Genomic DNA, 26,697 nt, shown 5'->3' with positions numbered 1-26,697 from the left:
TTTGCGTTGTGCCCGCTCTGTGTGCATAGGGTGCAGCGGCACCCGGGCCCCGGCCCCACGTGCGGTGAGGCCTCTGTGTTTGTGCTTCTTTGCGCTGTGCCCGCTCTATGTGCAGAGGGTGCAGCGGCGCCCTGGCAGGGCGGCTGCATTTACACACTGCCGGTGTCAGACGTGTCCTTGCAGTCCGTGGTGGGTTGTGTGCATAGGGTGCAGCGGCGCACTGGCAAAGCGGCTGCACTCAGACACTGCCCGTGTCAGACGTGCTCTTGCAGTCCGTGGTGGGTTGTTTGCATAGGGTGCACCGGCACCCGGGCAGAGCGGCTGCACTCACACACTGCCCGTGTAAGACGTGCTCTTGCAGTCCGTGGTGCTTTGTGTGTGTAGGGGGGGGGCCGGGGGCGGCAGACAAAAGGGCTTGAAAAGCCGCAGCTGAAACAGCACACCTTTAGGGTGTGTTTATTAAAAGAAGGTGTTTGCTAAAGGGCATGGTGTTCCTGGAAACTTAGACACGGCAGCGCTTTCTTTTATAATGAACACCACTTCAGACAGCAAGGAAATGAGAAATGCAAGAGATCGAAAGCGAACGCCACCTACAAAAAACAAGAAAGACAGTGTGGACGAGCACGTATGAGTCATCTTCTGTGAGCCTCGCCTGCTGCCTCGCCTCTCGTCATTTTACATTGAACGCGCTCACCGCTCAGACCATCTGGATTGCATTACACGGGCACTCTGACAGCTCCTAATTAAAATTAATGGTCTGCCGTGCGCGTAACCGCACAGAATATGGCAAAAATGGCCGACTAACATTACATATGCCCTATCGCATCAAGACTACTAACAAAACAGCACCGCGACGACCAATCACTATTCAGATAATAAAATAGCGCACTGAAAATGCACGAGCAAAGAAAAATGTATCCAGCACGAACGAGAAACCTGCTACAATACGGCTCGCAGCTCCTCCCCACTTCGTGGTGACGTCGCCGAGCCCGTAAAAAAACGTGGAATGAATGTAACCGATCTTCTTTCCCCAGGAGTTGCATCATGTGCAAACAGAAAGCAAACAAGCACTGGCAAAGCCAATAGGCCTTGCCTACTGCCGTGCACCATGACTGAAAATGTAAAATAAAAATAAAAAGATTTAAATTGGGCTAATAAGTGGTGAGTGAAAGCCGGGTAATAGGACTGGCAGGAGGGTGTAGCCTTGTTGAAAGTAAAAATTTAAAAAAAACGCTATGACGAGGCCAAAGCAGGCTGTGACATGGCTTTTTTTTGGGGGGTGGGTGTGGGGGGTTGAGCTGGCAGGAGGCTGACAGTTAAATAAAAATAGGTGCTATGGCACGACTAGCACTTGCCACAGCATAGCTCTTTTTTAAATAACTTCTTGGACAAGAAAATTATTTAGCCATGTCGGACCACAGGCAACACCAGGGCAGAGCGTCTACGAAGGGCAACAGGGACAATGGAGGGAGGGATGGAGAGCGCGAGGGGCAACAAGAACAACAAAGGGAGAGTGAGTGGTGGGGGCAACCCAGATAACAGAGGGATAGGGAGGGCATCACAAAAGATAGCAGGGGTCGCCAGGCAGGAAGAACATGGAAGGGGGAGAAGTAAATGAGTGAGGCTGCTAAAAAGGGCATGCTCCGGTAGAGTGCCTAAACACAAAGAAAAACGTAGTGCCTAAAAAAATAAGCAGTGGAAGCTCACAAGTGATGTGCTATGCTCCAAGGGAAAACAAAAATATGAAGAGGAAGGAAGCCTATGGCAGCTGACCAATAAGAAGCAAGCAAATGAGAGTGACAAGGAAGTCAACCAATATTACGTAGCAGTCGGCTTCCAAGGCCCGGGTTTCAAAACAATATCTCAGCACACATCTTAGGCGAGACCTAAAACTCCCCAGTGCATCCCCTGAGTAGCAGGGCCACAAAAGCTATACACATCACCAGAGCGAAATGTTCCGACATGCACCCTTTCTAAATGTTATGTAGTTCTCAAAATAATCACCCAGTGTTTCATAGAAAATTAAGTTTTGATCCATACTCACAACTGAACCATTCAATGAACCTGCATTAAATTTAGCATAAGCTTGGTCCTTATGACTTTTATCCCAAATTTACCACAGATCAGACAGGGGGGCCGGAGATCAAACATTATGGGCCAGATGTAGGTAGGGTTTTACCGGTCGGTAACGGCCGAATTCGGCCGTTACCGACCGGTAAATGGAATTTGAGATGTAGGGGCAGATATTTACAGAATCGGTAAATTTACCGTTCGGTAAATTTACCGATTCTGTAAATTTACCGATCGGTATTTTTACCGATTAGGTAAATATGATATGTAGGTGGGACTCTTCTGAGTCCCACAAGCCTTACAGATTCGGTATTTTACCATCAAATTCTATTTGATGGTAAAATACCGAATCGGGTGTGCATGCACATGTGTGCATGCACACCTGTGCCATATGACAGGCAGACCTGCCCTTAGGGCAGGTATGCCTGCCACATGGCACCCGGACCTGTTTTGGGGGTGCTAGAGGGTGTCAAAGTGACACGCCCTGCACCCTTGTGAAAATCGGTATTTACCGAATCGGTAAATACCGATTCGGTAATGCCCATTCATTCCTATGGGCTTCAAAGCCCATAGGAATAAATGGGCATTACCGGTCGGTATTTACCGAATCGGTAAATACCGACTTTTAAAGATTCGGTAAATCCACATCTGGATTTACCTACATCTCGGTACTTCTATTTTACCGATTCATAAATACCGAATCGGTAAAATTCTGTATTTATGAGTCGGTAAAATAGAATTACCTACATCTGGCCCCTAGTCTCAAAACATTGTTGGGGGTGAGCAAATTCCCCAGGTTAATATTTCTTCTTTTGTTTTGCACAAACTATTTAACCGCATGCGCGCTAGCGGTTTTCCCGCTGCGCGCTGCGATTCGCAAAAACCCTCGTTACATGACAAGGTCAGCTCGTCACACGCGCAGCGCAGGTAACGCCCATGACGAGCTGACCTTGTCACGCGCGTCGAAAGGGTTAATACCATATTTGGCATTAAGTCAACGAATTTTCTAGTGAGGTTCTATTTTGTTGTAAATCTAATACAAAATTCGACAATACACACACAGGCAAGGATTAATTGTGTGTGTGTATATATATTCCTTGTCGTACCGAGTACCCGCCGGGCAGCCACAAACACACGAGGTCGAAAGAAACAACAACCTGAAAGAACGGCATATCTTCAAGCATCCAGGTCACAACTGTGAGGCCACAAGTGCAGAGCGTCCCTGGGACGTTTGCTGTATTTTGCGGCATCATCGGCGCGCCTGAATCAGACGAAGCGCCAGGTAAAAACTGACCCGGAACTGGAACAGGAACGCGGAAGCCAAGCACAAGGGCAATTCCGCCTGACCTGTCTGTATCCAGGAAGAGAGCAACGACCGGAGTGTGTGGCAGCCTAGAGTTCGCGTGAGCCAGCCGGCTCAAGACGCGAGCAGTACAAGACAGTACACAGTGCAAACAAGCACTGCAAAAACCAAACGTAAACCTTCAAAAACAATGGCAGAATATGTTAAAGGACGGGAGGAATCGGCAAAGGCGATTTTTTCTAAGGCACAGAGAAACCCCCAACAAACAGGGGCAGCAACTACAAGTACACCAACATCCAATTTGCGCCAAAAAGGAAATAACCTGGAGCGCTTGAGGCGCAGGGAGATCAGCAGATGGTGGGAGGCGACATCATTGACAAACTACTTGGAGGTGAACCGCATCCCAAGAGGACTACGTATTTTTGTCACCCCCACACTGGAAGACCAAGTCCAAAGGTACTACAGGACTGGGTAGAAAATACAACAGCATGCTTCAAACGCATGTTAGAGATCCTAATTAACAATGCATGGGAAGAACAGAAACTTCTCATTACCCAAATACAAGATGTCCTAGATGACCTGAAACAAGAAAAGAACCAACAAGAAGTAACAAGAATAATCAAAAGTGTGGAGGATAAAATGCTGGCCTTCGAGAGAGATGTGGAAGCCAGAAAGCAAAGAAAATTCTTGCGAGATGAACGTGATTATGCAGCAGGGCGCATTCTAACATTCGCCAGAAAATATGATAAAATCAGAACAGATCTCAAAAAGGACAAAACTCTGAAATTACTTGAACCAAACAAAGACGGATCAGTAACTGATGTGAGTTCTGACCAGGACTCATTGGACAGTGTGACATACGGAACCCCAGAGCAGCAGTCTTTTTCTCGGGAGCACCTCCTAATACAAAAAGAGAGAGAACATTCTGGGAGAGGGTGGCCGAGAGGAAAAGGGGCAGCACACGCAAGCAAAACCGGAGAAGAAACACAAGGCGCAAGCAGCTTAAGAACAACTGGCATGGGAACCAGAGGCCAGACAGCGAAAAGACAATGATGGAGTCCAACACCCAAAAACTCACGGTAATAAACCTTAGTAATAAAACATTATCTAGTGCTGAACAAGAAGTACTTGAACTAGGCCTATCATTTTGCCCAGACAAAGGCATAGATTATGCACAAGTAAGGGTTGATTTGTACAAATTCGAGCGGAAATTGGAACTGAGCAAAATGCATGCTTGTAAAAAGAAAAGGATAGAATCCACCGCACAGCCCACCCCCACTCAAGGAATAGGCATTAGCATTAGGGATGTCCCGGCACTACAAGCAATCATCGACTTAGCTGCACAAACACCACATGACACTGCCAGTTACGACAAAGACCCATTAGATCCCATGATGTCAAGAGACATCCCAGATAACCTAGGGGTGGAGAGAGGGGAAACTCCCCGCACTGACTTTAGAGGCAAGTCCAAATACATCCCGGTACTACCCAGGGACAACATAGACATCTTCAGTGAACTAGTCGCCAACGACTTACTTACCCTGATAGGGAATTCCCCCAAGAGAAAGAATCTGACCAAGGCCCAATGGGAAGCAATCAATGACCTCCAGAAAGATAGCAACACGATCATAAAACCCTCAGACAAGGGGGGAAACATTGTCTTACTGACAAGAGAGATGTATCTCAAAGAAGCACACCGCCAACTGACTGACCCCACCTGTTACACCAAGATAGATAGGAAATACCTCCTTTCACTGAAAGATACTTACCACGACAAACTTAAAACCTGGCATGAACAGGGGCTCCTGAGCTGGGACGAAAAACAATTCCTCACCAACAATACACCAACCACACCAACCTTGTACCTCCTACCCAAAGTCCACAAAAATGACACCAACCCACCAGGACGATCCATAGTGTCCTCAAAGAATAGTCTGATGGAAAAAACAGTATGTTTGTGGACCATTTCTTATTTCAGTATGTTAAGGGTCTCAAAAAATCAGAAACACGACAATGGGGGAGGGTGATTAGCTTGTTTGCTTAGACGTGGAAGCACTATATACGAGCATAAGACATGCAGATGGCATCAAAGCCTGCAAATATTTCCTTAGAGACCGCAAAGTGGAGTATCTCCAACATACGATGATGTTACTTGAAATGATTTATGTATGTCTCAAAGAGAATGTATTTATGTTTGAGAATGCGCACTACAAACAACTGCAGGGGACTTCCATGGGCACCTGCTTTGCCCCCAGCTACGCCAATCTTATGGTAGGCTGGTGGGAGAAGCAGGTGCTCTGGAACGACCATACAGAAAAATGGGCACTGAATGTCAAACAATGGCTGCGCTATATAGACGACGTTTTCTTTGTGTGGAACGGATCAGAAAACGAATTGAATCTATTTATTGATTGTATCAATGTTGACAATGTGAACCTGCGTTATACCAGACACTACAGCCAATCCCAGATTGATTTCCTAGATCTAAGACTCAGCATAGAAGGAGGGAGAATCAGTACTAATCTCTTCCGAAAAGCCACAGCAGGGAATTCCATATTACACTCCACTAGTGCACATCCTCCTAGTTTCAGATGGGGTATCCCCTACAGCGAGTTCCTCAGAGCAAAATGAAACTGTAGCTCGGAGGGGGCATACAAACAGACCGTTAGTGAAATGAAACTCAGATTTAAGGAAAGAGGATACTCCAGCAAGGCATTGCACCAAGCAGAGAGAAAAGTAGAAACCCAAGACTGGGAGCAGGCATTGGAAGGTAACCCCACCCACACCAACGACACTCAAGGACAAAACACCAAACAAATTAAACAAATTAGATTTATCACGAAATTTTGTAGCCATTCCAACCAGATACGCAACATCCTCAGAAAGAGGTGGGACATTCTCAGGCAAGACCCTATTCTAAGAAATGAGATAGGGGCCAGACCTTCAGTGAATTACAAAATAAATGAGTCCTTAAGAGATATGCTGGTACAAAGCCACTTCCAGAGCAAAAAGCCGAATTGGTTTCAAATAACCAAAGGCTTTTATAAATGCGGAAACTGCAAGGCGTGCACACACCGCTCCAACGTCAGGGAGGTCACCTTAGAAAGAACTAAAACCACATGGAAAATTCCAACTCTCATTAATTGCAACACTGAGTATGTAATTTACGTGATCACATGCCCCTGCGGCTTATGGTACATTGGGTCAACCACCTTTGCTGTGAAAAAAATGCATCCTTGAGCACTGGCGAGCGATTACAAATAGAGACAACAGCAATAGCACAGCCAGGCACTTCGCTAGGGAACATGATGCAGACTGGACCAAAGCAAAATTCTTTGCCCTGGACAGTATCAGCGTGAATCCAAGAGGTGGCAATCGCCTAGCAGCACTCAGAAAGCGCGAATCGCAGGCAGGCACTAAATTTCCATTTGGTTTAAATCAGGATGAGGAGCTGTACAGTCATCTGTAGAATACCTATGTTCCTAGTACATATATACTTTTTATGTATCGCATGTAACTTACCGATTTCTCATTCACTCCTTTCTTTTAATCAACCACACCTCTCACCTCTCCCTCACTGCACACCATTTTAAACCCAGGTACTGTTTTCCAAACTAGCATATCATGAACTGAAATGTATTTTATCAATATGTTCCTAAGCACTAATGATTTGTCTTTAATTCCGCAGGATTATACCACTCACATGGGGCTGCGCAATCTCACCATTCGTGGCAAGCGTAAGAGCACCGGAGTCATGGACATCAGTTCAAACTCTTAGTCACCGCAACGAATTAAGACACCCGGGTACTACACCGGCACTAAAAGGTACTATACCTGAACCATATTGCACCCCTTATTGACGCAAACGACTGATGGAACTACTCATGTTTGTGAATAAAACAAATATGCTGATTGAAAAAATGTACTACACATACAAACAAATCTAAACAGCACCTTTTCTTTTAAACAGTCAAATGTCAGGACAATTGTTTAATGTGTGATGTAACACTTAACTACGCTTTGGCAAAAAAGTACTGTACCTTTAAAGCTAAAATGTTCTTTACAAAGCTGTAAACTAAAGAAAGCCTTTTTTCTATGTCTGTGACTATGCACTTGAGCACCTATATATATGTATGCACTCGGAGACGTAGGTCATTTGACCAAGACCACGGACGAAACGCGTCGTCCTATCTGCCAAGAAAAATAAAGACTGCAACTGCTGTGGGCTCGCCTGAATTCCTTGTATCTGGAATCCTTGGAGATATATATATATATATATATATATATATATATATATAGAGAGAGAGAGAGAGAGAGAGAGAGAGAGATAGATAGATAGATAGATAGATAGATAGATAGATAGATAGATAGATAGATATAGATATATATAGATAGATATATCCCATTAGATCCATAGGCCACCAATCAACTTACTTTCTCCACCAACCTGCCTGATTCCGATTAGCTGGTCTCGGCTACAGACAGCTTTAGGATTACAGGCCTGCTGTAATGTTAAATCCTAGTTCCCAGTGGATGGGCAATATGCTTTACTGGCTGATAACCAATGCTGAAATCACCACTAACATTATACAGCAAGGCCACAGTGATTGTGTTTGTGGTACTTCTGACAACCCAAAAAGTAAAGCCTTTGTCAGAAATAGGCTGACTTTAGTGTCCACCTTTCAATCAGGGAGACAGCACGTTTCTTTCCTGATCTACAAATATTTATTGATGCACAGTGGGTGCAATATTCTCGTTTGGTGAAATTATGGTTTTAAGAGCTGATGCAATGTATTCACTTAACAGTTTGAAGCCTTAAAATTGTACTGTTTTACCAAGTCACTGCCCAATGTACGTTGAAATTTCCTGATAGGAGCAAAATAATACTCATATCAACCAAAGGTCTTTCGGAGAGCACGACGGGCAGAGGCAAGATGGCTGCCGTGCAGAAGGCTGTGTGAGCAGCTCGCTCCCTGGCTCCAGGCGTCCAGCGTTCGGGAGGAAGGAGAAAATTCGTTTTTTTACCATGAGGAGAATCTTTGCTTCGCAACGACCTTGAGCTTCATGATTTGAGCGGCGCTCCGCGACCGCATTCAGCTGTATTCGATTATTCACTCTGCTGGCTGCACCGGCCGGATTGGCGTTTTTCTTCTGCTGGACATTTTCAACGGACGGAGGCCGTTCGAGGTGTTGCCCGTTTCCGGTTGCTACTCTGAGTTCGAGCGTTGCAATCAGGCGGCTTCAGCGGTTTGGAGAACGGCAAGAGGAAGCATTGCTGGGCAGGCTGTTTGGAAGCCGTCGGCGTATATTAGAACGTGATACGTGATACGCGATACAAAGTATCTCGTGAAAGAAAACACGAATGTTGCTGAATTTCTGCGAGCTCAAACGGCGGTCCCCGCTGTGGCGTGCTACAGTTTGTTTATTTTGGGCACAGAGCGCTGTCTTTCCTGGCAGAAGCGGAGGTGGAGGTGGCACACGGAAGGGGAAGAAAAAGGCACCGCTACCCTCATCAGTTAGCACTCGCAGTAACAAGAAAACTGACGCGGGTCAAGCAGAGAAAAACGCGGATCTGAGTCTGGGTGTTTTGGGACCTGCTATGGCTGAGGCTTTGGAGTCTTCGAGCTTAATCCCTGCTAACAACGTAAGCAAACAGGGTAAGAATACTGGCAAATTACAAGCTAAATCTAATGAGACTGCAAGTGTTAAGGACGCTATGTTACAGACTCTGCCAGCTCTATTCGAGAAGCAAGCGGCTAGAAAAAAAACAATAATCGATAATAATGCGCAAGGCAGTGATGTGATGGCTACCCAGCATGAGCAACTTACTATTCCAGCAGCAATTGATAATGAGTCAGAAAATAATTCTTCAAATATGCCGTCGGCTAATCTCTTAACGAAGGGTATTATGGGAGAGATAGTCCATGGTGTTGCTGGTATTACTCGCTCTTGCTCGCTGCCCATGTTATTGGTGTCAATACCAGCAGAAAGTGAACAGTCTAAGATACTGGTAGACCCGGTAGACTCGACAGTGCATACTAATTTAGAGGCCTCGGAGAAGTTTTTTTCCCTCTCAGAACTCCCTTCGGATGAGACGACCGGACTCCACAAAGATTGGGCTGAGATTAGCTGCGAGAGCCTATCTTCAGACGGTGAATATAGTATGAGTCCTGATGTTAACACGACCACTATCATTAAAAAAAAACTTTGGAAAAAACGGTCACTACGTGTGGGTGGCAAGGAAGTCACTGCTAATCCGTATAAAGAGAGGTCTATTCTATCTGCAAGTATGTCTCCTGGTCTGGAACCCGCTTCTGCTACTGATGCCACGGATTTTGTGGGAGCCACATCAGATCTTGTTTCTGTCTCCGCTTCTGACTTGGTCACTGTACAAGATACTAGTGAAGAACCTGAGGAGATAACCTTGAAGATGATTTATGACACCATGATGAACCACAGGGCTGAAAGCAAGGCAGAAAATATACGCACGCAGGTTACCTGTGCCAAGGTTAAAAATTCAGTTCGCCGGGCTATCAAGATGTGCTCTGAGACCACCGACAGAGTTATAGAAACGGAGAATAGAATAGCAGTTCTGGAAGAAGAAACCATGGCACAGAGACAAGAAGTCGGTGATTTTTTGGCCTTAAAAGAGGACTTGTCTGATAAGATTGCCAACTTGGAGAACCAGGCCCGAAGAAGCAATTTACGCTTTCTGGGAATTCCGGAAAACAAAGAGGGATCTGATCCACGGCGGTTCATTGTTAGTCTATTGAAGGATGCGTTTCCTGATATGGTAGAGTGGGACTGGGCTCGAGAAGTACAACGAGCGCACAGGTTCCCTTTTAATGTGCGGGGTCCTCGCCAAGGCCAAGCAAACTATCCTAGGGCTATTCTGGTCTCATTTAATAATTTTCTTGCTCGTGAAGCTATTTATGTATCAGCAAGACCAGATAAGAAAGCGGATGGACTTGGCTGCCAGTTCTTTGTTCGACCGGATTATTGCCAGGCTACAGTGGCTCAACGATGGAGGCTGAGACAATTGATTCCCGATTTCCAAAAGAAGGAAGTTGGTGTATTTCTTCAAGGTCCTGCAAAGTTAAAGACCGTGTTTAAAGGCACAGTTAAATATTTCATCTCAGAGATTAAAGCCAAAGAATATTTGGATTCTATTTGACGCACAATCCGATATGGTCTATATGGTCTATATGGCTAAAAAGGTTAAAAGGGCTGTTTGTTTAAGTAAACCTTGCTGAAGCTGTGCCTTTTCTCTTTTTTTCTCTTTCTCTTTTCTCTTCTTGTGGTTTCTATCTCTTTCTCTCTTTCTTCTTGTTTTTTCTCTAATTTTTTTAAATTTTTTCTTCAACTTTTCTCTTCTTTTTCTAATGGTTTCTCATCTTCCTCTCTCTGTCTGGACGTTATGGCCCAGGGACACGGCACCCATTCGTTTTAGGAACTGATAGTTCCTATGCCTCCTATAATGGGGAGGGTGGGGGGAGGGGCTTTGGGGAAATGGGTGGGGGTGGGAATGGGTAAGGGTTGGTGGTGGGGGTGTAAAGCAGAGGTACTCATTGCAAGGATGTTAATTTTGTATTCTAGTTTGTACTTAAGTTGCTGTATTGAGGACTTTATATTGTGGAGATCTGCTAATCTTTTTCTCTTTACTTTAAAATGGTGGGAAAGATGATTAAGTTGAAAATATGTACAATCAATATTAATGGGCTCAATGACTTTAAAAAGATTGCAGCGTTTCGCTCTTTGATACAGGCATTGTCTATCGACTTATTATGTATACAAGAAACTCATGTTGCCTGGGATAAACGTTCATTGTTAGATAAGTTGGGTCTGGATGTACTGCTTGTTTCTAAGCAGATGGGTATAAAAAGAGGTATAGCTATTTGTATGCGAAAGGGAGCTGCGAAGTGCTTGAAAACTTTAGCCGATAAATGGGGCAGATGGGGACTTGCTGAATTAGTTATTGGTGGGTCTAAATTTACTTTATGTTGTTTATACGGGCCGAATTTAGATGATGCGGAAGTTTTTAATACCATTAATGCAGAATTAGCTACGTGGGTACAACCTATGATAATATGTGGGGATTTAAATATTCATCTGCCGGCCGATTGGAATATTAATTCAGGAAGGAGGTATATCGGCCATAAATCTAACACCTATTTTGCCCTTCGCGAGCTAGTTTTGAATAACGGATTAATGGATGTGTGGCATAAAAAGTATTCTAATGATCCTGGCTATACCTTTTATTCCTATCCACATCGCAAGTTTGCCCGATTAGATTATTTTTTTACGTCCCTGCAGTTTTTGGAGACAATCAGTCTTGAAATTCTTCCCCAAGTAATGTCAGACCATAATCCTATAATTGCCAAGATTGAGGTTTCAACAGAACTTCTGAACTCAAGCAGCTCCTGGTCATTTCAGAGAAACCTGTTACTAGATGATGATTATTTACATTTCATGGCGACTGTTATTAATGACTATTTCTCTATAAATAACGACTCAGCCTCCCCACCAGTGGTGTGGGACGCTTTTAAATCAATAATACGTGGAGAGACAATTAGCTTTGCAAACTTCAAGAGAAAAAAAACACAAACAGAATTTAAGGAGAGATTGAATAAGATTAGGTCAGCTGAGATGGATTTAATGACGGCGTGTAAAGATAATGTTGGTATAGAAGAGGCACAATTACGTCTTGTAATTGAACGTTCTGGGTTACGGACCCATATTGCCGATAAAGTAGCATCAGACTTTAAGCTGTTCAAAACTGAACGTTATGAATATAGCGAGCGCACAGGTAAAATCTTAGCACAGCGTTTACGACAGAAATCTTCTTTTAATGAAATTAAGGGTATTAATGATATTGATGGTAATTATCATGAATGTAGGGAAGGAATTCTAGAGGCATTTTTGGGGTTTTATAAAACATTGTATAATGATCTAAACAATGAGGTGGACAAGACTTTGAATCCTGTAGATTATCTTACCGGTACTAATCAATTAGTATTGGGAAGTGAAAAGACTGATTCATTTGGATGTTCAATAAGCTGGGATGAGATTGAGCAAGCTATTCTGAGCCTTGCTGCAGGTAAAGCGATGGGATGTGATCAGATACCTCTTGAATTTTATCGCACATTTCGACATATGCTGAAGCCAGAACTGGTAAAGATCTTTAATTGTGCATTTTCAGGGAAACCACCTGATTCCTGGTCTACTGCTATTATAGTGGTGTTTGTGAAGAAGAATAAGGATCCGAAAGAATTAGGCTCATATCGACCTATATCTCTTATTACGGCTGATAGTAAAATCTATTCTAAAATTCTTGCAAATAGGCTTAACCAGGTAATGTCTAGTTTAGTCTCTAATATTCAACACGGTTTTATTAGAGGGAGAGATACTACTGACCATGTGAGTCGTGTTATCACACTTTTAGATTGGGCTCAGGCAAAGGAGTCCCCAGTCGGGGTGGTCTTACTCGATGCTGAAAAAGCGTTTGATAGAGTAGACTGGGGATTCCTTTGGGCTGTGCTAGAAGGGAAGGCGTTCCCTTTACAATTTATTCAGGCGGTTCGGTCACTGTATTCGGGTCCTAAAGGCATTATAAGGCTGGGTACTGATTATTCAAAACCTTTCCCAATAACGAGAGGGACGAGACAAGGATGCCCCTGCTCCCCGCTTTTATTTGCATTATATTTGGAATCTTATTTAAGCAGACTTATTTCTGAACCGAATATTCCACCAGTTCATCTTTTTGGAGTAGACCATAAAGTTCTAGCGTATGCGGATGACGTCGCAATTGTTACTTCTGACGTCTCCTCTGCGCTACCCACAATAATCAATTTAGCCAACGAGTTTGGAAAGGTTTCTGGCTATAAGTTGAACATTACTAAAACCCAGATTATTAATTCAGAGAAGGGTAAGCCTATGGATATTCCATTAAATACTACTGGCTCTTACCTTGGTGTTACTCTATCCTCCAAGGTTGAGGATACTGTGGCACTAAATGTAGATCCTTTGCTCATATCCTCTAATAGATTGTTAGAAAGATTTAACAATCTACATTTGTCATTATATGGCCGTACTAACGTTATCAAGATGATGATTTTCCCTAAATTTTTGTATTTTTTCCGAACCATCCCTCTTTTCTTCCCAATGTCTCTTTTCAATAGAATAGATAGAATGGTGTCTAGGTTTTTGTGGGGATATCATCGTGCTAGAAGATCTTTAAAATGGTGTACTCTACCATTAGAGTTTGCTGGTCTGGGGCTCCCGAATTTTAGATTATATTACTGGGCTATTGCTTTGAAAACCTTTCGGGTGTTGCTTTTTCATGATTATGCTCTAGATCCAGCTATGAGACCCTCTATTTTTGAAATGCTTCTAGGCGCTGATGCAAGGCAATGTTTGGTGAAAATTATTGAACCTAGCTATTACAAAAAAACAAAATTTAAGATAGTCCTCTCGGCAGGCTTAATATGGAGGCAAATGAACAAAACTTTATGTTTAGTTTTAAAACTGAATTATTATACACCTTTGTTTGACAATAAGTCATTACCTGTTATCTTTCAAGACATGGTAATTCAACGATGGTACTCGAGACAGATCTATTCACTTGGTCAATTGTATCAAAATGGGTGTCTCCTGTCCTTTGATAAATTACAAGAGATTTTTGGTTTATCTAGGAATGATTTTTTTAAATATTTACAGATTCGTAGTTTTTTGGGGAAAAAAAATGTTTTGTTTACTGATACTATGGAAACTGTCGATATTTTAGAAAGCTCTAGGAAAAATAGTCGTATTGGTATTATTTATCAATTAATGATTGGTAGGATGCAGAACGATCTGGATCATCATACTCGGAAATGGGAGAGGAAGCTTGGTGTCGTAGGGATCGATCTGGTAAAAGCATTCGAGCTGAGTAAAAAGACGTTAATTAATAGCTCTCTTAAGAGTCAACATTTTATGTCTACCCTAGATCTTTATTACACACCTGCAAAACTGGTCAAATGGAATGCTGTAAAGGGTATCAACTGCAGTCGTTGTGGTACTTTAGCAGCCGACTCAATCCATATGTTTTATAGTTGTTCTAAACTTGTTGATTACATCACGAAGATTGAAAAGTTTTTATCTAATCTGTTACAGGTCCGGATTACGCTGCATCCTACTGTTATTATTTTCGGTGTATATTTCCCTCCTCAGGATTTTACAATAGATCAAGAACATTTTCTGTTTATCGGAATGTCTATTTATCGAGCCTGTATTACATCTAGATGGCTGGATGTAGATCCTCCAACGTTTGAGTTATGGTTGGGAAAATTATTAAATGTTTACAGAATGGATAAAGCAGTTTACAAATTGAAAGGACTCAGAAAGCAGACCTTTGGTCGGAAGTTATGGTCACCAATTGATAATTGGATTTGATTTGTATCATTGTCTCTTTATGTAAAGAATTGTGTTTGACTTTGTATTTTCTTTTTTTTCATATTTTTTTGGTTATGTCCTTGTATGTTTTACCTCTGCGAAAAAAAAAAAAAAAAAAAAAAAATCAACCAAAGGTCTAGAAGACTATGGCCCTGATGTACGACCCTCACATTTTGCTACTCGCAAATTGTGTTGCTTTGCGACTCGCGATTTGCGACTCGCAAAATAAAATGTACAACAGCAATTCCCAATGGGGTCTCAAATTGCATGCCTCATCAATATTCATGAGGCAAGCGTAATTTGCGCCCCCATTGAGAATGGCTAGCACTCCCAGGGATGGCGGCCTGCTGGGGTCAGAATTTCACCATGTCTGGGACTGGTTTTTAAATAAAGCAGTTTTTAAAAAATAAATGTAGCCCATTTCCCTTAAAGGAAAACAGGATGCATTTTAAAAAGAAACATGAAACGTTTCAGTCTTATTGTTTAAGGGTAGGCAGTGGTCCCTGGGACCACTGCCTGTCCTTCAAAATTATTTTTTCACACACTCACAAAATGGAAGGGGTCCCCTTGGGACTCCTTTCCATTTGCAAGTGGTTTACCACCTACTTGAAGTAGGTGGTAAACTACGAGTGTATTGCGGTCGCAAAACGACAGAACATGGCAGTGAGTCTCGCTATTAGGAAGGGAAGCCTCTTCCTTATAGTGAGAGACGCAAAAGCTATTTTGCGAGTCAGTGACTCGCAAAATAGCGTTTGTACATGCCATGACCCTTTTTTGCAGTCACAAACGGCACGATCTCCTGTTTGCGAGCGCAATAAAGGGTCATACATTTGGCCTTATATTTCACCACGTACTCCCCCTGGCAGGAGGACTGTTACTATGGGGAGCAGGGTTAATATTGATACGCAGAAGGTGTGCCTCTGCCTACAGTGGCGCAATGGAGGATGCGCGATGGGTTGCGATGCTACCCTGAGAGCTTACCTGTGGTTTAGACTTTTTGCAAACATTCCTCCCATCAACCTGTAGGTGTTTTTTCTCTTTCCTTGATAAACATCACCTCAGCCTTTTGCCAGCCTGAGGTATAAACAATGACTATGCTTGGTTTTTGTACTTACCTCTAGGCAGCAAACATGGTGATAAAGAAAGATCAATAGTATAGTGCTACTGTATCAATAATTGTGGCTACCCACTTCACCCATGGTGTGACACTACAGAGTGCACTAATGGAAGAACTAAGCTAGCAGCCGACTTAGGCTCTGTTCCTTTACAGTTTCTTCTAGACTTGGCTTTCAGGCCCTGAGTCACGTAGCTTCTTTGATTCGTCGGACGGCCCCCGGCTGTCCGACGTCACAGTGGGCGTGTGCGGAGGTCGGCCGGGGGCCGCTGAACCGCGCACGCATTTTATTTTTCAGCACCGCGGCAGAATGTCCGCCATGGTGAAGAGGTTAAATAGGATGAAATGGAATAATGTTATATACAGATATAAAACGACTTTATTGTTCCCGCTTGGCAAAGCTTATAGTGTAGCAAACTGTCAAAGTTATACCTGCTGAGACAGTCGCAAGACTCTTTCCATTAGGCCCACCTGGGTGGCGGTTCTAGAACAGAGAGCCATGATTTAAGTAGTGCCTGAAGAAGCTAAATTGTAAACCTGACAGCTTTCAAGCACATGCCCTAGCGGTGTGAGCTTTATCAGTCAATCATGTTGTTGCCATGGATACAAGATTCAGCTGAACAAGTGCCAAGGACTGCAGCAATCACGCCTGAAAACCTTTCCCTGGATCAGATCACATTTACGACCTTGCAGAGAGCTAATTGGCGATCAGCGAACCAAGAATGCAAACTTTTAGGACCTGGGACTATTTTACTCTTGCAACACAGATCCTTACCACACACCGGATGGAAGGTTACATATGGATACAGAAATAATTAAGTGGGAAGGGGGGACATGTTCACCAGTGGTCAGAGCTGTTGAGTAGGGAACCAGGTTTGAGGCACGGTGTCGATTCAACATCCTGCGATTCTGAGCAGATCATTTAATCTACCTGTGCCTAAAAAAAATGATCTGACCTTATATAATGTAATCTGGTGCTCATGTAAAGCGCTCCAATGCCCTTAGGCCAAATTTGTGCTATATAGAGCATATACAAAAGATTTTATTCCATCACATTATTAAGACCTACATTCAGATTCCTTTGGCAATAAAACACGGAAAGACACAACACCTAATATATGAGGACAAGATTTAAATCCCTGCCCACAAAACAGGATTTAGAGTTTGGTGGAAAGGTACCCCATCGCATTTATTTGGAGATGGGTGGTCCTTAAGTTACCCTTAGTCCAATTGCCCTATGGAGTAGGGGCAGTCGGAGGAAAGAGATTACACCACTTTCCCTATTTACGGTGGACCACGTAAAGTATTTTCGGCAAAAAAACCCATACTTTGGAAGTTTGCGGATAAAAAATTTAAAAAAAATGGTGAACTGGTGGCAAACCCCACAATGGCCATCCACCAAACGTTTCGCACATTGAAACAGATGGCAATTCCTTTCAATATATAGCGATTACTTTGATCACCTTAAAGTATGAAGAGGGAATGTTCACCGCCGCCCTGAGGGATAGAGTTCCATGCACCAAACTGTCAATCAGACCCTAAATATTTACATGCCTGCAAAAATAAGTATCTCGCCCCTGCCTTCAGGCCTAAAATGATCTATGCAAAAGGGTCTTTCTGGGATGAACTGGCCAACAAAATGAAGTACTGATGCTTCACATCACATTGTTAAAAAATATGGACGATGCTGTAATAAGATGCTTTGTGCAAGGGGCTGCACTTGGTGGCACAGATTCTAATTTCTGCAGACATTGACCAGTTTTTCATCACAGAACATTGAGAAAGCTAAAGAGAAAGGTGGAGAAGGGAAAAAGCAAGAAGAATAGAAACACAGGAAAAGCAAGAGAAACATTGAAAGGAGGGGTTAGAAATGAACCCACAAGAATAAGAGAAAGAGAAAGAAAGTGCTGGGGTGTTAAAAAGAGGCATGAGGTTGAATCAAGATTGGGTAGACTTGGCATTCGGAAACATTCAGTGGTGTTACAGCAGGCTCTTCAGGAAAATTTTGAGCCAATGCAGTCAGATTTTCCTTTTTTTTGCTTTAACACATTAAACACTACTTAAGAGACAGCACATACCTTTTATCACAACTTTTCTGCTGTAAGTGCCAAAGTACTTGGCGTCAGTGGTAGGAGTGTAGCACTCGTAAACACCATCATCCTCGGCTCTCAGCTGCTTGATACGGAGTTCCACACTATCACCCTGGACACGGTGAATGTATACTTCCCCACTCTTCACGCGGGGTCCAAAGACAGCATAGGAGAAATTAGGGTCCTTGGTGCTGATGATACCGATTGATATATCTGGATTTGCCGGGCGATACAGAAACCACTCAAAATCTTGAAGAGATGCTCCCTCATACTGGGAGACATTGCACGGAATCGAAATTGCTGTACCTTCCACGCGATAGAGGGGTCCTTGGGGTACGCGGACCTCACGAGCTCGACAAATCACTACGGACAAGAAAAAGAAAAACAGAAGGAATATTAGATTCTTCAGCTTCTTTCGCTGATGACCTAAATGGTTTCTCATAGCAAGATAAACAGCGAAATTTAAAAAAAATTGTGTATCTTACAATTATGAATAGCAGCTGTCAGGACAACAGAAATAACTGGTAATTGTAGAATATGATACCTTTTATTGACTCACAATAATTTTTTTAGGATATATAACATTTTTATTTAGGATTCAAAAAAGTATATCACAGGATCTTACCTATACAGAGCTTTCATCAGTTTTCTGATCAAGGATACACATTAAGTACTATTACATTAACCCCTTCCGTGCTCATGATGAGCTCAGCTCGTCATGAGGCACGGTCGCGCTGTGCTCATGACGAGCTGAGCTCGTCATGACACGTGTGGCGCTCACCCACGGGGCTAATTCCCCCACTGTGCTGCACGTTCTATAGAAATGGGCGAGGTCATGATGAGCTGAGCTCGTCATGAGCACAGCGCCACCGTGCTGCGTGACGAGCTGAGCTCGTCGCGAGCACCACGCGCGCCCCGCTCCCCCCAGCACAGCGAGGAAATTAGCCCAGCGGGGAAGGGGTTAAACCATTTCAGCGCCAAGACATTAGACGCTGTACCCATTATTAGTGTACTAGAACACAGTGGCTCCCCATTATGAGATTACAGCGAGTGACCTAGGGCCTGATTAAGTGTTTGGCGGATAGGATACTCCATCACAAACGTGACCGGTATTACAAGATTACAGTGGACAGGATATTTGTGACGGTGGATCCCATCTGCCAAACTCGTAATCGGGCCTCAAGAGAGCGGGTTAGTAGATGGGTGCATGAAAGCACCAGTGGGTGAGTGGCTGGGTGTGATCATGTCTGATCATTTCAATAGCAAGGAACCATGGAGTAAGCTTGGTGGAGCGGATGAATGCTTTGGCGCGGCCGTGAGGTTGTTAGAGCAGATATTAGAGACACATTGTGTCCTCATTATGAACGCCCATAATCATTCCTGTAATTTATCCACCTATTATTATTATTATTATTATTAAGCGTTCTTATATAGCGCTTGATTACCCGTAGGCATCTCGGCGCTTGCCTTGGGAACCCGTCCTGGTTTTTCCCTGTGAGATACTAGTACTGGGCATCCCCAAGGTGAAAGCCAGGCATCCCGCCGCAGGGGGGCCGTAGTGGAGATTAAGCAAGCTAAAGCCCAGAGCTGCAGAGTGTGAACCTGTGACTCGAGTAGGCACCGAAACGAGAATTATCGAGTCCGTGGATATTTGGGCTCAAGACCCTGCCGCGTCGGGAATTGAACCCTGGTCCCGGGTCTGACCTCTGCTTCAGGGTCTGCCGCCTCTAACCAGTGAGCCACACTTCTCCACCTAGATTTTACCATTACTGGAAATCCTGCTAAATCAGGGGCAGGAAATAACAGAACATATGGGGTTTTCGCAAGTAACATGCAAAAATTGTACATACCAAGCCAATTTCATAAGCTTTTCTCAAGGTTGAAGCAGGTGAAGTCTCTGGGTGGAATACAACTCATCAGCAGTGTTTTCCCTATATCCCAATTCCGATGGGCCAGTAACTCAGGGCCCAATTGCAGTAAGTCCCCACTCTTAATGAGGACCTGAACAGAATGTCTCACACCAGTGCCCTCATAACTGAGTACAGAAATCGTTGCTGGCGTAGTATTAAGCCTACCAAACAGTTTTAGAAGAATATGCTCCTTCTAGGAAGCCAAGCAGTAACCCTTAAGGATTCAATACTTCGGCCAAAACTTCATCCAGCAAGCAGTGCGTTCATCACTTGGACATTTAAACCCTCGAAAAAATGTATTAATCTAAAAATGATTAACCAAGTTAATAAGGGGACACCAGAGACACTCTGGTTTCTGTTGCTGGGGTGGGACTACGTCCCCCAGAAACCACCTAGCAAGCCCAGGAGGAGGGGCATGCAGTACACACAGTGCCGGCACATCCAGCACTACAAAAGGGCCTGGTTATTCCAGTGGCACTGGACGCGAGAGGCACTGAGGTTTCTGTTGCTGGGACTACGTCCCCCAGTAACCACCTAGCAAGCCCAGGAGAGGGGCATGCCGGTACACCAGGCACCAGCGCACCCGGCACTAATAAAGCGCCTCGTTATTGCTGCACCGCACATGTGAGAGACACTCTGGTTTCTGTTGCTGGGGTGGGACTACATCCCAAGCAACCACCTAGCAAGCCCAGGAGGAGAGGCACGCCAGTACACCTGGCACCAGCACACCCTGCACTATAAACACTTCATTTGTCCCCCACTGGAGTAGTACCTAAGATGAAGCCTGGCCAGTTTCAGCTCATTCGGCACCTCTCCTAGCCGGAAGGACAGTCAGTCACTAACTTCATCCCTTCTGAGCTAGGGACAGTGACATATTCCTTTGTAAACATAGCATAGACACTGGTTGAGTAGGTTGGACATGGGGCACTCACAGTGCTGGACTGGGATCCAAAACCGGCCCTGGCAAAGTGTTCCGCCGGCCCCCCTCCCCACTATGGGTGGAGGGAGGGGGGACTTGTAGGTGCCGCCGAGTTCTTTGCCAGGCCAGTTTTCAGCCGATTTTGTTACAGGGCCGATTTTGCAGCTAGCTGCAAAACAGGCCCTGCAACAAAATCGGCCTCGGGGGCCCAAAACCGCCCCCCACCCGTGCGGCGCACCGGGGAATTGCCCTGTGCCCGCTACGGCCAGTCCGGCCCTGGGCACTGATGGCTAAGAGTGACATTAAGTCTGCCTTCCATTTGTTGCCGGTAAAACCTGCAGACTTTTCATTGCTGGGCATACAATTTGCAGGGAAATGGTGAGTGGATAAAGCGCTCCCAATGGGATGTTTCATTTTGTGTGCCTTATTTGAATGCTTTAGCACAGTGTATCCCAAACTGGGGTCCGTGGACCCCCAGGGGTCCGTGACACATTCCCAGGGGGTCCGCAGGAAGTAGTTTTAAAAGCACTGCAAAGTTCCTTGTAGAATCAGCAGTTTTGGAGCAACAATAAAAGTGTCAAGATAACACCAGTGATTAATGTGTCCTGCTGTAGAGAGATGAGAGTTTTGTCCAGTGGCAGGTTTGACTCATCTAATGTAGCACAGAGGGTTAATATGCCTCCTGCAAATAACGTGTACCATGCATTTTAAAAAACAGTATTTTATGTGCATAGGTCAGTGGGTTACTGCTTTTGACACAGAGATTATTGTGTTACTCTGCAGCTCATAGGAGACAATCATGATCCAGCACAGTGACCTATAAACTGTCATCAAAGAGCTACTTACACACTGCATGGTACAAGTTAGTAACTTATGTTTTTTCCCAGTCTTTCACTATCCTGATGCTCTTAAAGGAGTTTATTTGGGTGGAAATACATTTTTATTGTTAGTCAATAATAACCACTGTGTTATGTTCTGAATCCTGAGTTTGGGCTTTTCCAGACCAAGCACTCTTTAAAAATGCCTACCAGTATGAATGACATGTGAATCCTACACCTTGCAGTCCCCTTTACCTTATGTAACATTTTCTCTACACTGATTTACAAGTATGATTAATTGTCTCTATATGTGTGTGATGCAAAGTGTTCTGACATCCTACAATGGTATAAGAGATGCTATAAAACAAATGAAGTACATGTGACAGGTATGCTATGGAGAAATGAGAGGCACTGTTGAAGGGTGTTAATAAGGGAATCATTGAAGAACCCCAACAAAGATTGTTGTATCCTGGTGAATAGTAAGATCATCATTTACTATTCTTTAAAAGCTAATACAATTCAATATGTAATGATAAATGTGTTGTAGAATGCACCATTGTATCCTACATTTTCTTGGGGGGAGAGCCTTCTGAAGCCCCTTTGTATTGGTCACTGCACTTGGTGTGCACTTATTTGGGACTGGCCTGAAAATATTTGCCAGGGCTGCTTTGGGTTTCCACTCTGGCCCTGGCAGGAGCAGGAGCCTTGTACTGCGAAATAAAACTAACCATTTAAAATGTAATCACGGAGATGCAGCACCAACCTCCCCATTAAAATGTTATTTTTTTTTACAAAATGTTTCAATCTAAAATAGTAAAATCCTTAGTAATTTGAGTATTTGTTTTGTGTGCACGTGTGTTTATTTTTTTTATTACTCTTTTAATGTTTGGAAATTAAAATCAGACAAATTGCTGGGGTCCCTTGCTTCCAGTGGTGAGTCAATGGGGGTACTCAGGAGTCAAAAGTTTGGGAACCACTGCTTTAGCATATTTCTCCAGTGGCTTTTCATTTGGCACACAGGACATCACCGTGAGACACACTACTTGGACAATTTCTTTTTAGGTTGACCCTGGGCAGCACATGCGCTGCGAGGCATGCTGTATTCAGGTACGGACTTGAAGCTCCGCCCACTCCCTGGACATATTTTTCATTGGCTCGTCTCATTGTCCACTGTAAACTGTAGCTGTTCATTGGCCAATAGGCTTAGTAGTCCCTCCTTAGTACTGCTCGTCTCATTTTGTAACCTCCAATGGCAACACCCCCTGTTATGTGTGTTGTTACTCGGCAGGCTTTAATTACAACCTCCAAGCACTATTTCCTCAAATAGCTTTGTCTAGCCTGCTGTTGAAGGCAGGGCACGCTCTCTCCATAAGCTTTTTTTAAATTTGCAATGTAATAGGTCTCGCATTTGCGACAGTTTAAGCTATTGGAATTGTAAATGACAATGCCTTTTATTTATCTGTTTTAAAAACAACACATAAATAAAAGGCATTGTCATTTACAATGCCACCAGCTCAAACTCTCGTAAATGCGAGACCTATTGCATTGCAGATGCTGGTTTGTAGGTGCTCCCAGTTCAGGAGACTGCCAGCTTGATGGTTAGCTTCCAAGCACTAATGGGTGATATAGCCATTCCCTTGGCAGTCGAGAACACATTAGGAACAAATAAGGTCTTATCCTTTCTAGGTATTTAGATGGACTTCACAGCCATGGAGGCTAGGTAACTTGACAACAAAAAGCTTCACGTGCTGAACCTGCTGAACACAATGCTGTGTAAGCAGAAGGTGACAGTGAAGGAGATACAGGTGTTGCTCGTCTATCTGAACTTCACCTACAGGGTAGTGAGAGCAAGGAGGACTGCTAGTTTTGAACCTCACAGGCCTGCCCTTACCGCTGTATCATGTCAGTTGTCAGCAGGAGTGAAGGAGGATCTGAGAATGTGGAGGGCTTCTTTAGTCATTCAATGGTATCCCTTTGGCAGCCCTGACAAGTTTGGAATGGGACACACAACTATTCTCAGACGGTGCGGGGGGGTTACGGCTTTGGCCTGTATTGGCAGGGCCATTGGTGTGCGGAGGAGTGGCTTGAAAAGTGGAAAGAGGGTTGCTTTAGTGGTACCGGTGATGCTCCTGGGGGGAGCATCTGGCCCACAAGAGAGTTCTGTTTCTCATGGACATGTCAGTCGAGCACACATGAACAGACATTCAGCAAGGGAGCTGCAGCTTCTGATGGTTTTTGTATTGCATTACTTGAGTCTTGACATTACTTTCAGAGCCAGGCACGTTCCGGGGGTGGACAAAGACATTGCTGATGCTTTGTCTTGTTCACAGTGGGAGAGGTTCCATGGGATGGCCACAGAGGTAGATCAGATAAAGACATGGATGTCACAAGAACTCTAGTCATTAGGAGGAAAAGGGTGCTCCAATTGGTGGCTGAGTCTTAAGCTATTTGCATGAGGAGGGCGTACCATCAAGCATGGTCTGAATTCTTGTCAGGGGGGGCCACAAGGAGGTCACAGGAGTGGGAGAGGGTTGAGGGTGTAGTACAATTTATACTCTTCCTCATAGAAAAGGGCCAGTTAAAAGTTACAATCGTGGCAAGTTGTCTGGTATTGCATTAATGAGCAAGCTCCTATGGGGCTACGCCCCCACAGCGGGGGGATTGGGGACCAGGATTCAGGAGGGTTGGGTGTGGGAAACAGGGCATGGAACATGCAGGCGGAGGCCTTTGACCTTATAGGTCTTGACCAAGGTGATTATGTCCCTGAAGACAGTGTGCTCTGGGGGGAAATTGTGCTCTTTTCACCCTCATGTCCTGGATTTTTTTGGGGCCTTCAGGGTATCAGAGCTTTTGGAGGGTAGGGGAAGTAGGGGTCTGCCGTGGGAGGAGGTGCTTTTTAGTGAAAAAGGTGTACAAGTTAGGCTGTACAAGTCCAAGACTGACCAACGGAGGAAGGGGAGAACTGTGCTCCTTAGACTTTATCCTACAGAAATCATCTGCCCGGTTCGGCGGGCTAATACTCTAGCTTTGGGATGCCAAGGAAGGGACGGTGTTTCAGCATGAGGATGGTAAGTTCATGACTTATTTCCAATTGTTGGCAGTTTTGCGTATGGCCTTGTGGGCGAGTGGCTTGGATCTGTGTGGGTTTGGGGCTCACTCCTTTAGGATAGAGGCAGCGACAGAAGCGTGCTTTAGGGTTGGGATCAAGAGAACATTATGGAGCTGGGCAGGTATTCGTCAAATTGCTTTCGCAGATATATCACTAAAGGGGAAAACTGGGGGGGGGGGGAGTAAGTGCGCAGGTTGTCAACTTTATTTCTGTCACAGGTTTCGTCCTCGGACCACAGGAGGCAGGTATGAACACCTCGACCACTCCTTCGTGAAGTGGGCGGAGAGGAAAGTGTGAGACACAAGCCATGGCAAGAATCTGGGGTGTGACAGGTTGCTCTATACTATAAAATGGGTAGAAAAAGGGGGGATGTGTTGGGAGGAGCTCATCCCCTGCCTGAATAGGTTTCTGGTGGGTGGGAAATGTCCAGACGTGCTCATTCTTCATCTTGGTAGTTCAGAAGGGTTTGGCACTTATTAAGGCCTTGAAGGAGGACCTGAAAGAGATATGCAGGTTATGGGCTGCATGCCATGCCATGTAATGTGGACCAAATTCATCCCTCTGAGAGCCTGGCATGGGGCAATTAGGCTAGCGGCCATAAATGAGGTGGGAGGAAACTAAACAAAGAGATGCTCAGATTCTGCAGGGACACAGGGATCGGCAGAACACACCATTAGATCTCGGTTACAAGGATGGTGAATTTCCAAAGGTGATAGGGTACAATTCTCATTGAAAGGAGTTACACTTATTGCAGGTGAAAGTGGCTCTCACTAAAGTACTGGGCATTCCTTGAGGGTGTACATTTCCCCTTGTCCTTACAAGGAAGAGCGACGATGTAGAGGTGTGGGGGGGTCAGAGAAAGGTGGGGGTAGGGAGTGTTTTAACTTCTTTGTCCCCCCCCACTTTCTCTGGGAGGCAGTGGGCTGCGAAGCTGCCATGATTTACAAAAGCTTATTGTTTGTTAGCTGAAGTTCAGGCTAAAAGGGAGCGGGTTGGCAAGTTCAACCCTGGAAGACATAGGAAGTTCAATGGGGTTCAAAGGGTTACTGAGGTAGGAAAACGGAAGGGATTTTAGAGGTCCCACTTAGCTCTGATGCAAGTAGTATTTTATTGAGGTTTTAAGATTGGTAATGGGGAGGGGTATGTTGGGGGGTAGCTTATCGTAGGTGATTAAAGATGTATAGTGAGGATATAGTTTTATAAGGCAAAGGCCCAGGTTATGTTGTAAGGTGTGCCTGCTTGAATAAAGCGCCTTTCTCCACACACAATACTGGTGTCTGTGCTGTTCCCCTTTTTCCCAATAGACTTGGGGAAGTGGTGCAGTCCAGCGAATGCACCGGGTATATTGGGCTTCAAATGGGCTGCTTTTGTAGCCCAACACCTATATAGGGCTACATTTTAAGGTACCAACCATCGTTCTGTCTTGGTGACAAGTTGGCTGGTACCTAGGCAGGACATTTTTGCCCTCTGTCCCTGTTTTTAGGCTTTCAGCGAGTTTCAGTCAGTTGAGTGGCTCATATTCACGGGGTCCAGGTTGCTTTAATTGATACAGGTGTGCAAGGGGTTATAGATGTGTCTAGATTGTCGCTTGATTCAGGTGCACAACAGTTGGCTGAGAAGTTGCCATGATTTACAGAAGTTTATTGTTTGTCAGCGACAGTTCAGGCTGAAACGGGCAGGCAAGTTCACGCCTGGACGACATAGGAAGTTCAGGGTTAGGTAGGAAGATCAATGGGGTTCAAAGGGTAATTGAGGTAGGAAAAAGGAAGAGATTTTAGAGGTCCCAGTACAGTCGATTAGCTCTGATGCAAGTATTTTATTGAGGTTTTAAGACTGTTATGGGGGAGGGGTATGTTATGGGTGAGAGAAAGTAGATGATTAAAGATGTATAGTGAGGTTATAGTTTTGTAAGGCAAAAGCCAAGGTTATGTTGT

At 44.4% G+C, this 26,697-nt stretch overlaps 1 protein-coding gene across 1 annotated transcript in view; it reads right to left on the bottom strand.

The window, feature by feature from the left end:
• IGSF8 (immunoglobulin superfamily member 8) overlaps window positions 1-26,697 on the bottom strand; it is a 185,631-nt gene that overhangs the window by 91,339 nt on the left and 67,595 nt on the right. Inside the window, exon 2 of the mRNA XM_078671220.1 lies at window positions 17,996-18,370. Coding sequence (XP_078527346.1) covers window positions 17,996-18,370 — 375 coding nt within the window. The remainder of the gene's footprint in view (window positions 1-17,995; window positions 18,371-26,697) is intronic.

This window comes from Lissotriton helveticus, chromosome 12 (assembly GCF_964261635.1).
Source record: "Lissotriton helveticus chromosome 12, aLisHel1.1, whole genome shotgun sequence".
Lineage (NCBI taxonomy): Eukaryota > Metazoa > Chordata > Amphibia > Caudata > Salamandridae > Lissotriton > Lissotriton helveticus.
This window is presented reverse-complemented; position numbering and strand designations above follow the sequence as displayed.